Source organism: Dipodomys ordii, unplaced genomic scaffold (genome assembly GCF_000151885.1).
Source record: "Dipodomys ordii isolate 6190 unplaced genomic scaffold, Dord_2.0 Scaffold8, whole genome shotgun sequence".
In the NCBI taxonomy this organism is placed as follows: domain Eukaryota; kingdom Metazoa; phylum Chordata; class Mammalia; order Rodentia; family Heteromyidae; genus Dipodomys; species Dipodomys ordii.
In genome coordinates, this window is record NW_012267224.1 from 150,656 (window position 1) to 164,217 (window position 13,562).

General features: G+C 44.4%; 1 protein-coding gene across 1 annotated transcript in view; it reads right to left on the minus strand.

The window, feature by feature from the left end:
- Clnk (cytokine-dependent hematopoietic cell linker) overlaps nt 1-13,562 on the minus strand; it is a 121,396-nt gene that overhangs the window by 65,583 nt on the left and 42,251 nt on the right. Inside the window, exon 3 of the mRNA XM_013008884.1 lies at nt 368-439. Within this exon, the coding sequence (XP_012864338.1) occupies nt 368-439 (72 nt within the window). The remainder of the gene's footprint in view (nt 1-367; nt 440-13,562) is intronic.

Consider the following 13,562-nt stretch of genomic DNA (forward strand, 5'->3'; position numbering starts at 1 on the left):
TACTTGGTCTCTTAAGATCACAACCACTGGATGGGAGTATGGCTCATGGTAGAGAGCTTGCCTAGCATGCATGAAGCCCTGGGCTCAAGTCCTTCCTACCAAGTACACAGAAAAAGCTGGAGGTGACACTGTGGCTCAAGCGGTAGAGTGCTAGCCTTGAGCAAAAGAAGCTCAGGGACAGTGCCCAGGCCCTGAGTTCAAGCTCCAATGACTGGCAAAGTAAAAAATCACTACCAGTGATGTAATTTAATTGTATTAACATTCTCTGTCTCTGCCCATCTCTGTCTCTGTCTGTCTGTTTGATAGTCTTGTTTACCACAGAATTAAAACGTCACTTTTCTATTAATAAACAAGTAAAAATTCTGACCTATTTTTTGGCAGAGAGAAATTCTGGAATTTCAAATCACTGGATCCTTCTTTTGTTGTCCTTTTATTACCCCTGGGATGAAAGGAAATAGATTATAGCTGAGAATTAGCAATAAGCTAGGAGGAAGAATTAATTAAGTGCATTCATTCAGAGAAACAACCACCCAGTCAGATTTAAGTAATGAATGCTGCACATATAATTTTGAGTCTCCCTTTGCATTTCCATTGGGGTTTAAAAAAAGCCCTAAAGCCCCTTGTGTTTAAAGTCATTTAATTACTTAAAACTACTTTTTAAAAAAGCATTATTTTTTCAGGAGGAATATTGTGGGATGGGTCAAGATGGAGCTGTGACTGCTGCTTCCACATGGTGACTTTTAAAAACGTGTGTGTGTGTGTGTGTGTGTGTGTGTGTGTGTGTGTGTGTGAATGTGCAGTACTGGGACTTGAACCCTGGCCCTGGGTGCTGCCCCCTCAGCTTTTTTTGCGTAAGGATGGCACTCTATTACTCGAGCCACAGCTCCACTTCTGGCTTTTTGGTTGATAATTGGAGTCCTAGGCCAGCTTCAAACAGTGACCTTTAGATCTCAGCTTGCTGAGTATCTAGGAATTCAGGCTGGACTAGTGCCTAGCCCTTTAGTGGTATTAGTCTCAAGCTCCAAGAGTTTCTTCCTGGTTTGCAAAATTGAAGGTGTCATACTTCTGTGGCATGATTGACAGGAGGCTGGCAGGATATTGAAAGGTCCCCATCTTCAAGCCTGGGAAGACTCTAGCTGCTTCCTTATATTAGTTGAATTTGATGAGAAGTCTAGAAAATACCAACCCACATAGGAAAACTAGAGATTGAGCAAGAGTAGCCCTGATACAAGTAATAGTTACTGAACTGTCGTATAATTTAGGCATTGTGCTAATCCACTTTCCTTGAAGATTAAATTATTTTAAATTGAGTTAATTTGTTAAAATTCATTAAACACACTATCATAAGCCATTATTGTTATGCATCTCTAGCTCATTTAATTAGCTCAGTTTAACATACTTTTCTTTCTTAGGCACTTCATGAGTTTTATCAAACAGTGGAGACTTTTCCTTCCTGGTTCCTCCAAGACAAGTGGTGGTTAGCTGCTTTAACCCTCTGGCCTTCCTGCTAAGTCCCTTTTGACCAGCTTTGCCTTTGTTTTCTCCTTGGACTTCCTCTGTTCCCTCCCACAGAACTCTTTCAAGTCTACTTCCTTCTTCCCAGCATGCCCCTGGACTGCCTGTTTCTTGCTCTGCTGCCCCTCATGGGTTCTGGTCTTAGATTAAGTGTTAGTCCTTTGGGAGAAACTCTCTCTCTCTGACCTTGCTGACCTGCTCCTTCCCAGAACTTGGTTGGGTTTTAATTTTACTTTCGTTGTAATTGACCTGGAGCTCATGTCTGACAAAACTTTCAACTTGCATCTTTGCAAGACCAGAGATTTGTAGATTTTGTCTTCCCAGAGCTTGGTTGCATGTCTGGCTCTCAGTGGACTCCCGTCGCAGGGCAAGATGTCTAAGGATAGGCTCACAGGTCTAAAGGACATTGAAACTTACCTCAAGATGGCTTAGGGCCTGGCATTTATACAACCTGATAAATAAAATGTCTAGTGAATTGTCACTATGTAAAATGATGGCCTTATTCCATGATTTCAATATTCCTAGCTTTATTTCTTTCCTCATTTAATTATTTAAAAATGATTTCATTTCCTGTACTTCATTCCTTCAATACTGAGGATTGAATCCAGGGCTTATCCCCAGCCTTTTGTGGTTCTATAATTTTTGAGGTAGAGTTTAACTTTGCCAGGGCTGGCCTCAAGCTTGAGATCTTTTGCCTCCATCCCCAAGTAGCTGGGGTTAGAGATGTGTGGTTGTATGTTTTTGTTATTTCACTGTTCTTTCTCTATTTAACCAAAGATAATTTATAATAATATGATAAAGATAATTTATATAGATATATAAAGTTTTATACATATCGAGGCATATCTAAATATATACATACATATTTGCTTTTTCTTTTTGTTGGTCATGGGGCTTGAACTCTGGGCCTGGGTGCTGTCCCTCAGCTCTTCAGCTCAAGGCCAGTGCTCTGCCACTTGAGCTACAGCACCACTTCCGGTTTTCTGGTCGTTTATTGGCAATAAGAGCTTCATGGACTTTCCTGCCCAGGCTGGCTTTGAACTGTAATCCTCAGACCTCAGCCTCCTCAGTAGCTAGGATTACAGGAGGGAGTCACCAGCACCCAGCCATGTTTGCTCTTTGACTTAGAAGTTCTGGACATAAACATCAAACTATTTCCTGGGTCTTTCTAACTGGCATCCATTCCATTGCTCACCACAGAGCTGGTCTTTGCTTTTTCCACCTCCATCATTGCTATCTTGCTAATCTGCTATCACTTTCCAGCCCTCAGATCCTCACATACCTCTCAGTTCTATTCCTTCCTCTTTGTCCCTTCAGATGGTCTCAGTTTTAATCCTTCTTTCAGTATCTCCAGAATGCTGCCTGCTCTCTTGGTCTCCCAAGCTCTAGCCAATCCACAAAGCTGACTAAGAGCCACTTTTCTAATTAGCAGAAGAACATCGAATCACCTTCCTGCTCGGAAATCCTCAGCTCTCCAGTCCTACACGAGAAAAATCCAAACTTTTGAGTGCAATAGCTGAGAATCCTGCCCCAGAAACCTAAAATGCCATTTATAGCTATTGTATTTCCCACCAGTCCCCCATGCTGTTGTCTTTGAACCATACTTTATCTGCTTATGTCTTTTTTTGATGCATTCATAATCATTAATCAGATTATTCTTTATACCTCCTATGGACCTGAAAAATAATTTCCATTCTTCAAGGTCAAATTCAAATTCTCTAGGAGTCTTTGTCTATTGCTTCTTCTGTCTTCATTCATTCATCCATTCACCTACTCACTCATCCACTCATTCATTCACTTTGGAAAGTATTTATTGGGCCTGTTCTGTTTCAAGCAGTGTGTAGTAACGGGAAACAGGAAAGGAAAAGCAGAAATAGTTACAATAATTGGAAAGACAGGTCATATGCAAATAGAATCTTACTTTATTATATTAACCTGTATGTGCCTACGTGTGTGTTTATGATTACCCCACGGAGGTCTTTTGTGAGTAGGGCATATCTTGGGCATCATTTTCCACCTCAGGAACACAGGATAATTTACCTCAGCATGCTCTCAAGAATGAAAAGTAATTAATAGATGCACCAATAACAAATACATCAATGGCCTGCCAGCCTGTGTTTATCCACATAATGAGCCATGTACTTAATTGCTTAGAGTATTTTGTCTCTCTCGGATATCGGGAGAGTTGATGGGTCCTCGTGTGGAGAGGGCAGCGCTCAGTTTCATCGAAACTCTGGATCATGGTTTCATTTTTGAAGTTGCACAGGCCATGTCCACAATCACTTCAGCGCTTTTTCCTGTCTAGTTAGGCCAATGGGAAGATCCTGAAAACTCCATCAGCTTCTTCCTAGTTACCTGAAGAGCCCAAAAGCCTGGAAGCCCACTCTGACCTTTGGAGATCATCGCTTTTGGCTCTTTTTGACTGTAAGAAGAGAGTTGAACTAAAATTCTCTTTTGATCTCATATTTACAGCAACTTTCGACTGCACAAAGACAGACATCCTCCTAGCTCAGTGCTGTGGGTGAAAGCAGAGGGGCTTTGGTTTAGGGCGGCAGGCTGATGGGTGGCAGAACCAGTACTGCCAATGCCAGGCTGCCAGTTGCCTACCCAGAGTGCAGGGGGTCGCAAAGGAAGCCGGGCCGCCTATACTGCTCATCGCTCAGGCCAGGCCCACCTAAAAAGCAGCAAAGGGAGAGAGGGGAAGGGCGTTTCTAGGGTTACAGGCTGGGGCAGCGTCCTGCCCTTGTGTTGCATGGGCAGCTGGGGGAAGCCCCTCCACCTGTCCTCCTTGCTGGCGACAGACCCCAGGGCAAACTCCATGCAGACAATGGGAATGGGGTGGCTGGTGTCCACTGGAGACTCTGCAGGTGTGATGGGGTTTGGGGAAAGCGCCTTGCACATCTGGGGTTAGGCATTTTGTGTTGAGGGCTAGGTGTGTAGTAGAGAGTAGCAATCACAAGCCTGGCTCGCGACGGGAAGGGAGTTATATAGAATGTGGAGAGACTTGAGGGGCACTGGGCCCTCGGCTCCATGTGTTGCTTGTTTCAGTATGGGCCTAAGAGGAGACACATCTCAAAGACGTCTGGAAGGTTTCCTATAAACCTATGAGCCAAATCAGGTAGCTATGAGGTTATCATGTATGTTCAGTAGCACTTGAGGAGAGTGGATGGCCCTCGATGATGAATGTCTCAGCAGTCATGGATGAACTCAGCTTCCTGACTGCTATTGTGTGGCTCTGGGATAACTGACCTCGCCCCCAAGGCCCCTGTGTTTAAGGTGTTGTCAGCAACTCGTGGTGCCATTGGAGGGGGTGGGGGGTGAGTCAGGGGACAGAGGTGAGGAGACAGAAACATTTGAACAAATGTTGAAAGGGCCAGATTTACACATTAAAACCAGGAAGTGAAAATGGGGGAAAAGAACCCTAGAAAACAACTTTTCCTTCCCACCATACCTCCTTTTGGATGCGAAGTTAAAAGAGTAGGAGATGTAAGAGGCATGATTTAAATCTACCTTCTCCTTTGTAATGGGAAAAAGCTGCAGGCTCTTCCTAAATGGGTAGAGATAGAAAGGGAGAAGCCTATCTGGGAATAGGCAGTCCTAAAACTCATGTTTTCTCTCTTTGTTTCTCTATTTTCTGACTTATCACCATGAACAGCAGCCATCTTGGCCATGCAGAACCCACATCTAATGGTTGGTCATTGCTATAAAGCTCAACTGCATGTGTCCACCCAGCTCAGGAAGAATAAAGGCAGCAGGTCACAGCTGCCATTTTGAGTCTTTAACTCCCATGTCCTGCTTGGGGGACAGGATATGTTACTCTCTTCTCTGTTTCTACTCTATCCTCTTCTACTAAAACAAATCCTTGCTGAACTCCCACCTTGCTGGGGTCTCCTTAAATACAGATTTCAAGGGACTGGGATTCTGTGTAGGAACTGGGAAGTGGAGAGAAGTCCTCATCTGTCTTCTGGTGACGGGAGGCTTTGGGAGGTGGGCTGAAGGGGGAGGAAGTTAGGAAATTGGGAGCATGCCCTAAAGGAGAAATTTGGGCTTAAGTCTCCCCCCCCCTTCTCTCTCTGCTACTCTACTTCTCCCTTGGGCATTTTGCTGTGGTGTATTATGTGGTCACAGGACCAAACAACGGGCCTATGGATTGAAACTTGTGAAACATTCATCAAATCCAACCATTCCACCTTTTCAGTGTATTTCCTCAGGTATTATGGCACAGCGGGGGCAAGTTGGCTGACGCTCTTAATGATCGCCACAGAGAAAGCTGCCTAAGGTTCCAGTCTGTTGCCCTGGAAAATTCGGGTTGAAAACTGCAATGCCAGCTCTTAATGGAAGCGCCAGCCTCTTAGGCCGCCCTATGCTGTAGCTTTGGGAGCTTCTACCTTCCCTGAGCCCTTCCCAGTCCTTGCCTTCTTCATGCATATGAGCTGTTGGTTGTTTCTCTAGGAAATCCTGACTAAAATCCTGACACAGAGAGGAGAGATGCACTATCCTTTCAGAGAGCAAGCCCCTGCCCTGTGGCGCTTACCATCACAGGTGAACTGTCTGAATCCTCACCACTACTCAGATTTGATGTTTAGGATGTTTATGTGGACACTAAACCACAGGGATCCAGTCACTGTGGTCTTATGATTAGACACATCCTGGTTCAGTGCTGCAGCACTGAACATTCTCCTAGATAAAATATATACCACTCTGTGCTGCACTAAGCATCTGAGACGTAGGAGTGGTGAGAGGTACATCGTAGCTGCATAACAGCTGAGGTTACAGAAATGTACCACACACCCAACTTACTGATTTAGATAGGGTCTCACAGTTTGCCTGGCCTGGCTTGGAAGAGCAATCTTCCTGCTTTCTTCCTCTTGAGTAGCAGGGATTATAGACATGAGCTACTATGCCTAGGTTTGGTTAGAAGCATTATGTGAACTGTCCTCAGTTTAGCAAAGCCCTCTGGATCTTTCATTTTGGAAGCCTGAAAGACCTCTTTAATTGATCTTGATATCAACCACTTTCCACTCAAAGATCCCCTGTAATTTTCTCAAGCATTACTTCAACTCTTGACTTTTGTTTTACAACCTCAATGCTAGGCTAATGAAACTTCTTCCTAGGCTGCAATCCAGTGAGGGGAATGATTCCTTGTGTGTGATCACCTCTGCTGGATTCCATTCCCTCTTTCCTGCCTTCTCCCCCAACTCTAGGTCTTCAAACTCCTTGGTCCTCGGGCCTCAGCACAGAGAACATCTGAAGCATCTTTCCATCATGCGTCCAGGCAGCCGCACCAGGTGACCTAGAAAAGAGCTTGTTCCCTCCACAGCAAATCTCCTTCATGATTCACAGTCCCTACTCGCATCACAGACTCCTCTTCATTCTCATTCTCTTTTCTCTGGAAAGGTTCTGTCTCAGGATCAAGAGGAACAAAGTTCTCAAGGCCTTCAATAAGTTAGGTACAAGTGGAGCCATCACAAATAGGATTAGAACTCTTGTAGGAAGCAACTATTTTTTCTCTCTTGGCTACATGAAGATGCAAGGAAACAGCCATCTGCAAACCAGGAAACAGGCTTTCTGCCAACCGGAGCTCTGTTGGTACCATAATCTTGTACTTCCTGGCCGGCAGCTCTGAGGGACGTAAGTGTCTGTTGTTTAAGGCCCTAGAGCATAGCAATGTGTTGTGGCAGCTAGATCTGGCTAACAAAAAGTCTTTTCTAACAGTGAGGTCATTGTCCCTCAGGAACTGTTTGGCTGAAGGGCGGTGAAAGGCTCCACTTTCATGATTGATTTACCTCCCAAAGATCCCCAACACCATGACTCGGGGGTTAGGACCTTCTGTATGAATTTTAGGGGTTATATTAGGCCCATAACAGGACTGGAATAAAGGTGAACGAAGTATAGCAGGCCCCGACATCGTGATGCTGGTAACCAATGGGTAGGAGTCATCCCAGCCAGTGAGGGAGTCTCTTTTTGTCTACAGTTTCTTAATTTGAATTGTAACCTGGTTTCTGATGCCAGGCCTGTCTGTCATTCCCCGTGCACAGAAGGGCGATCAGAAAACATGAGTGCCTAGAAGATACAGAAATGGAGGCAAAGACCTCCCACAAGAGTAAGTCATTGTTGTTTATACAGGACAAAAAGAAGATCTATAATATTCTACACTGGACCAGCTCTGTCTCTGAGTTGCAGCTAGAAGATGGCATCTGATTTTTAACTGTTCACTTTCCCAGAGTTAAAAACTCAATGACTTTTAGGGCATGAGGCTAGAAAGAGAAACAGGGATCATGTGCTTGAACTTGATGGTTTTACAAATGAGAAAATTAGACCCAGAGAAATGAAATGACTGTTCCATGCAACCAAATACAGACCAAGAGAAGGTTGCAATATACCTTCAGTGTACTGAGGGCTGCTCAGGGTCTCTTCCATTTGTCCTTAATTTCCATAGTCGTCCTAGTGAAACCTCATTGTGTGTGTCTAAATGAATGTTCCTCTTTGTAATCTTGAGAAAAGAAAAAAAAATGTAATTTAGAAAACAAGACAGTAATCCCAAATCCTTTATGTCCAGGTTTTAAGAAGCTTCATAAAACCTTTTCCCCTTCTTTTTCTTCTTGTTTAAATTTTGATCCAACAAAAGGAAATAAATGAACCAAGACAAATAGAAGCTGTATAGTTCATCTTTGCAAATGCCTTCTTTCTTTTCTCTCTCTCCAGTCAGGGGGTATAGCTTCTAATAGACCATCAATGTATGTAATGATCAGACATAATAACAACAGAAAATTACCCCCTTTTTATAGGCCCATAATTGTGCTCATAGTGGAATTTAATTTATAGATATCGTCATGGCTGAAAGATTCTGGGTGTGTGATAGAAAACAACACATAAAAGTCAATATGTGCATTTTCAGAAAACCCCTCACAACTTGCTTTGTGCCAGGTGAGTACACCCCAAAAAAAACTTCCAAGGCAAAGGGGCACTAGTGAGTTTCTGTGGTCTATGGGAATACCAGAGAGGGGCCCCAGGCTTGGACTGCAGGAAGCTTCCTGCGTAGGAGGCCCTGGGAGAAACACCAACCCTTCCTGTCCTAGTGCAGACTTTTCGGACTCTAGAAGGCCAGAAGCAAAGAAAGGAAGAGAAAACAGGGATGAGAAATGAGAAGGTGGTCAGGGCTTGGCTCCTACTGTCTCTCCTCTAGGGGATGAGGTCTGCAGCGCCCCCTACAGTCACTGCTTAGCTTTGCACCATACTCCCTCTCTTAATCTCATTCATCTGCCATGTTGTAGACCGAGTCCACTTAAAATCTGGTGCTTCTGTGGACTGCTGATCTAGCCCATCTGCACACCGCCCAGAGCCTTCACAGTCCAGCCCTGGACACTCTCTCTCCTGTTCCATCGCTTTGGGCCTAACCTCACACATTAACAGTAGCCCTCATGCACAATTGGCCCTTCAGATCTCTCTCTGCAAGCAGAGAAAGCACCTTGCATCACACCTCATTCTTTCACAAGTGGAGAGGCACCGAAATTAACACAAAGCTATCTCAGTTCCAACCCCCTCTCACCTTGTCCTTGCTGCTGCCCAGCATCAAGAGCTCTTTCCTAACATGCTCTCATCTTTCTGTGAACACATGTCATTGACCATGTTTCCATGTTCCCATCTCTAACCCATCCATGGAAACAGTTCCCTCCACACAGCTGGGGTCAAGGTTACAGCTGTGATTAACACCAGACCTGTGCCATGTCAGCAGTCCTAAAGAGGAAGTATGGCTTTGAAATCAGCCCCTAAAGGAGAAGAGACAAGTTGATCTGGGAAAGAAAGCTACTATTCACACATTGTCTTACTTAGTACTGTTGATCATTTTTCTCAGTTGTTGTTGTTTTATTTTGTCTGTCCTGGGGCTTGAACTCTGGGTCTGGGCACTGTCCCTCAGCTCTTCAGCTCAAGGCAAGCACTCTACCACTTGAGCCATAGCACCACTTCTGGTTTTCTGATAATTTATTGGAGATAAGAGTCTCACAGACTTTTCTGCTCAGGCTGGCTTTGTATCAAGATCCTCAGATCTCAGCCTCCTGAGTAGCTAGGATGACAGGCATGAGCCACCAGTGCCCAGCTTCAGTTGTTCTTTTTGATAGCATTATGGGTTTTTTTTTCTCTCACATGACATAGGGAGACAATGAAGCGCAGAGAGGCAGAGTATATTGCCCATGGCTTCATAGCTGTGAGGGACGTGGAAAGGTTCAGCATAGGGCTTGTCTCGAAAGACCATTTCTCTCTGTTGTTTCAGTCTGGGTTTCATAGAAATGGAGAGTGTCCGGAATCCCAGAGTTACCCAGGGCTCAGAAGCTAGTTTCTTTCCCACGCTGAAGAGCTTTGCAATAGATCTATCTTATCATATTGTCGGGCAACATTTGCTTTTCAAAGATACACATCAAAAGATAATCAAACCCAGAAAGGCAGGCTCGAAGCTAATCAGTTTAATACATCCTCTCATCTACACTTTTCAGAGACTTTTTAATAGCATCATCACGTTTAAGTTTTGCTATATTTTTGAGAACATTGTGAGAATTAAGTGAGATAATGCATGCAGATACTTAGGCTAGGGTTTTGAATAGAAGAAGTCTTCAATAAATACTTAGGCTGGCAATCTTTACCAAAGTCAACTCAATAACACATTTCTCTCACTTGTAGTGTTCACTACACAGGCCAGGAATGTTCTTAGTGCTCAGGGAACAGGACAAAGACAGAGTGAAAGGGACCTGTGTCCATTGAGACGAGAAGGACAATAGTAACAGTAGATAGAAGGATCCAGGACTATGTAGGTTAGCAGGTCATTAAGTACTGTGGAAATGTGTTCATTAGGTGGAGGAAGGTGCCAGGGGCATGGGCAGGTGGGGACTATTCCCCAGGATGGTGGAGTCGGGCTGTACTGAGGAAGTTACAAGGAAGAGCAGGCAGGATGGCTCTCAGCTGTCAGGTAGCTGGTAGCTGCAGGAAGGGCATGCCAGAGCCAAGACAGGAGTGCAGCTAGGTTGTAGAGTCAAGGCCTGGAGGTCCATGTGGCTCAGTGATCCAAGTACGTACATGGATGCCTGGGGAAGAGACAGAACAGAACTTCTGGGAGAATCAGAGCAGAATCAGTGAGGTCCTGGAGTCGCTGACGGGCCTGAGGTATAGCCTTCAAAGAAATGTGCAGCCGCTGGAAGGTCCAGGAGAGATAATACACAAGGGCCTGGCGTTTTATCCCTCGCCCCTTCCCTCTTCCCCAATCTCTCTGCCTACTGTCTGGAGAACTCATGGCTTGTTGGAGGGGTGCTGTGGAGCTCCCCAAAGTTCAGGTGTCACAAACTTAATCCCTAATATTTTTGTGAGAATGGTATCTGGAGGTGGAGTCTCTGGGAGACAGGATTCACGGAAGTCCCACGGTGGGCCCTCTTGTGGCTCTATAAGGAGAGGGTAAGGGACCAGAGCAGGCATATTTGCTCTGTCTTGCTGTGTGATTCCCTTTTTTGCACTTAGGAAGCAAGCAGAAGGCTCTCGCCAGATGTAGCCCCACGTCCTTGGATGGGGCAAGCTCCAGATCTGTGAGCCCAGTGATCTTTTTTCCTTCATAAATGTTCCTAGTCTCTAGTGCTTTGTGTCAACAACAAAAGACCAAGTAAGACACTTGATAAAGTAGAGGAAGGGAGACCAGTGCAACAGCCATGTCAGAGATGAGGTTGTCCAGGCTGGGGAGACAAGGGAGATGTTGTTCTGGTAATGAGAGCTGATGTCCTATGTCCCCCTTCCCCACTCCTCCTGCAGAATCTAGTTCTTTTTAATGACTGCCTTATTAATAAAAGCAAGTGGCTCCACACACCCAGTTTTCCTCTGCTCTATCGTTCATAGAGTATCTAACTACCTTGCTTTGTGTCCGATAGCCTTATCTGTTCCACACGGACCAGACTTCATTTAGGACTCCAAGGGAAGCAGAGAGCCCAAGACTGACCCTGCACCATCATTCGCAGATGATCATCACCTTTGAACAAAAAGTCAGTAATGAAGGACACACTCAGCTTCAGATCTTCATGGAGAGGAAGGCAAGGAGAGATTCACCACCTTTTCCTGCTGGGTTAGGACTGTGTATGGGAGTTGGCTTGCTTTGGAGGAGTGGGATTTTAACATGCATTAAAATTTCAGGCATTCTGGATGCCGGGTGTTGAACACAGTCATTATTAAAAAGTAAATCTGACAACAGTATATTAAAAACAAAAGTAATCAACCCACAAAGAATACGACTTCTTAATTATTTGACTACATTTTGCTTCTGCTGTGGTTTTCATGTGGCTTACATCTGTTACAGCGGTGTGGCAAAATCATGCTACTGTGCCTCTCTCCCAACCCTCCATTAGTGACCTCACGTTAAGAGCCAGGTTTGGGCCATCGTGGGAATATTTACATAGAAATCGGCACTTGCTACAAGTCAGTTTTTTTTTGTTTTAACATTATATATGGAGAGACGAATGACAGAGTAGCTGTGGTGCCACACACCTGGAATCCCAGCATTTAAGAGGCAAAGGCGGGAAGATCGCGAGTTTGGGAGAAGCTGAGCTACATGGAGAGTTCCTAGGCACTAGCATAGTAACACAATATCTAAAACAACAACAACAAAAGCCAGATGCCAGTGGCTCATGTCTGTAATCCTAGCTACTCAGGAGGCTGAGATCTGAGGATCATGGTTCAAAGTCAGCCTGGGCAGGAAAAGGCCACGAGACTCTTATCTCCAATAAACCACTCAGAAAACCGGAAGTGGTGCTGTGGCTCAAGTGGTGGCCCAGAGTTCAAGCCCCACGACCGACAAAAAAAAAAGCAACAAACAACAAAAAACTGCCCCCAACCCAACAACACAAACAGCAAAACTAAAACCACAAGGAAAAAATTAGTAAATCAGTTTCCATTTCAAACTGTGCAAGTTTATAGAGATAGGTCCATCCATACCACAAAAATTGAAGAGATGATAGTATTCAAGATTCATAGCCAATTCATGCTGTTTCTTCAGAACAAGCCAAGTTATCGCCTATCTCTTTGTGGTGTTACTTATAAATACAAAGGGAACGATTGCCTTTCTTTGTGTAAATAAAGAGCTATTGATGCTGGAATCATCTGTATTCATTTATCAATTGCCAGTGGGAGGATGAACATTCTACAGGTAGATGAAGCTGTTCTCCAATACTCCATAGCATAGAAGGACTTGACAGGAGTACTCCAGGATTCATTATTACTTATAAGTTATGTTGTACAAATCTTTTATGTTAGTAAAATGTAGAATGAACTGATATGTCTACAGACATTCAAATGTATATGTTTGAATGCATGTGCACATATATATGTACTTAAATACATACACACAAAGTGAAAAAGGCAGATCAAAAGACCACCTAGAAATGACTGGTTTAGAAAAGGCCCATCTATGGAGACAGGCTGGGAATGATGGATAGATAGTAAATAGGTATAAGACTTCTTACAGGGGAGATGGAAATGCTGTAAAAAGGGATTTTTGGTGAAGGCGCTCTAATTTGGTAAATTTACTAAAAAAAATTGAATTGTATACCCCTAAGCTGGTGAATTGTACATCATGTAAAATATGCCTGAGTGAACCAGGGGTGGGGTGTTGGTGGCTCATGCCTGTGATCCTAGCTTCTCTGGAGGATGAGAGATGAGGATCACAGTTCAAAGCCAGCCTGGGCAAGGAAGTCTGTGAGACTCTGATCTCCAATTAATTACCCCAAACTCAGAAGTAGAGCAGTGGTTCAAGTGGTAGAGTGTTAACCTTGATCACAAAAGCTCAGGGACAGTGCCCAGGCCCTGAGTTCAAGTCCCAGGACTGGCATTAAAAAGATATACCTAAATGAATTTGTATTTAAAAGAAGACTCAGCCTTTCGCTTTGCTGAGCCATCCATGAAAGTCTCCAGCTCTGTCATTTCCCATGAAAAAGCTGGAGTGGCTCCATGCTCTACACTACTGGCTGCTCACCGGACCTGGCTGCTCGGAAGCTCAGGAGTTCAGTGTACCTGTAGGCAGG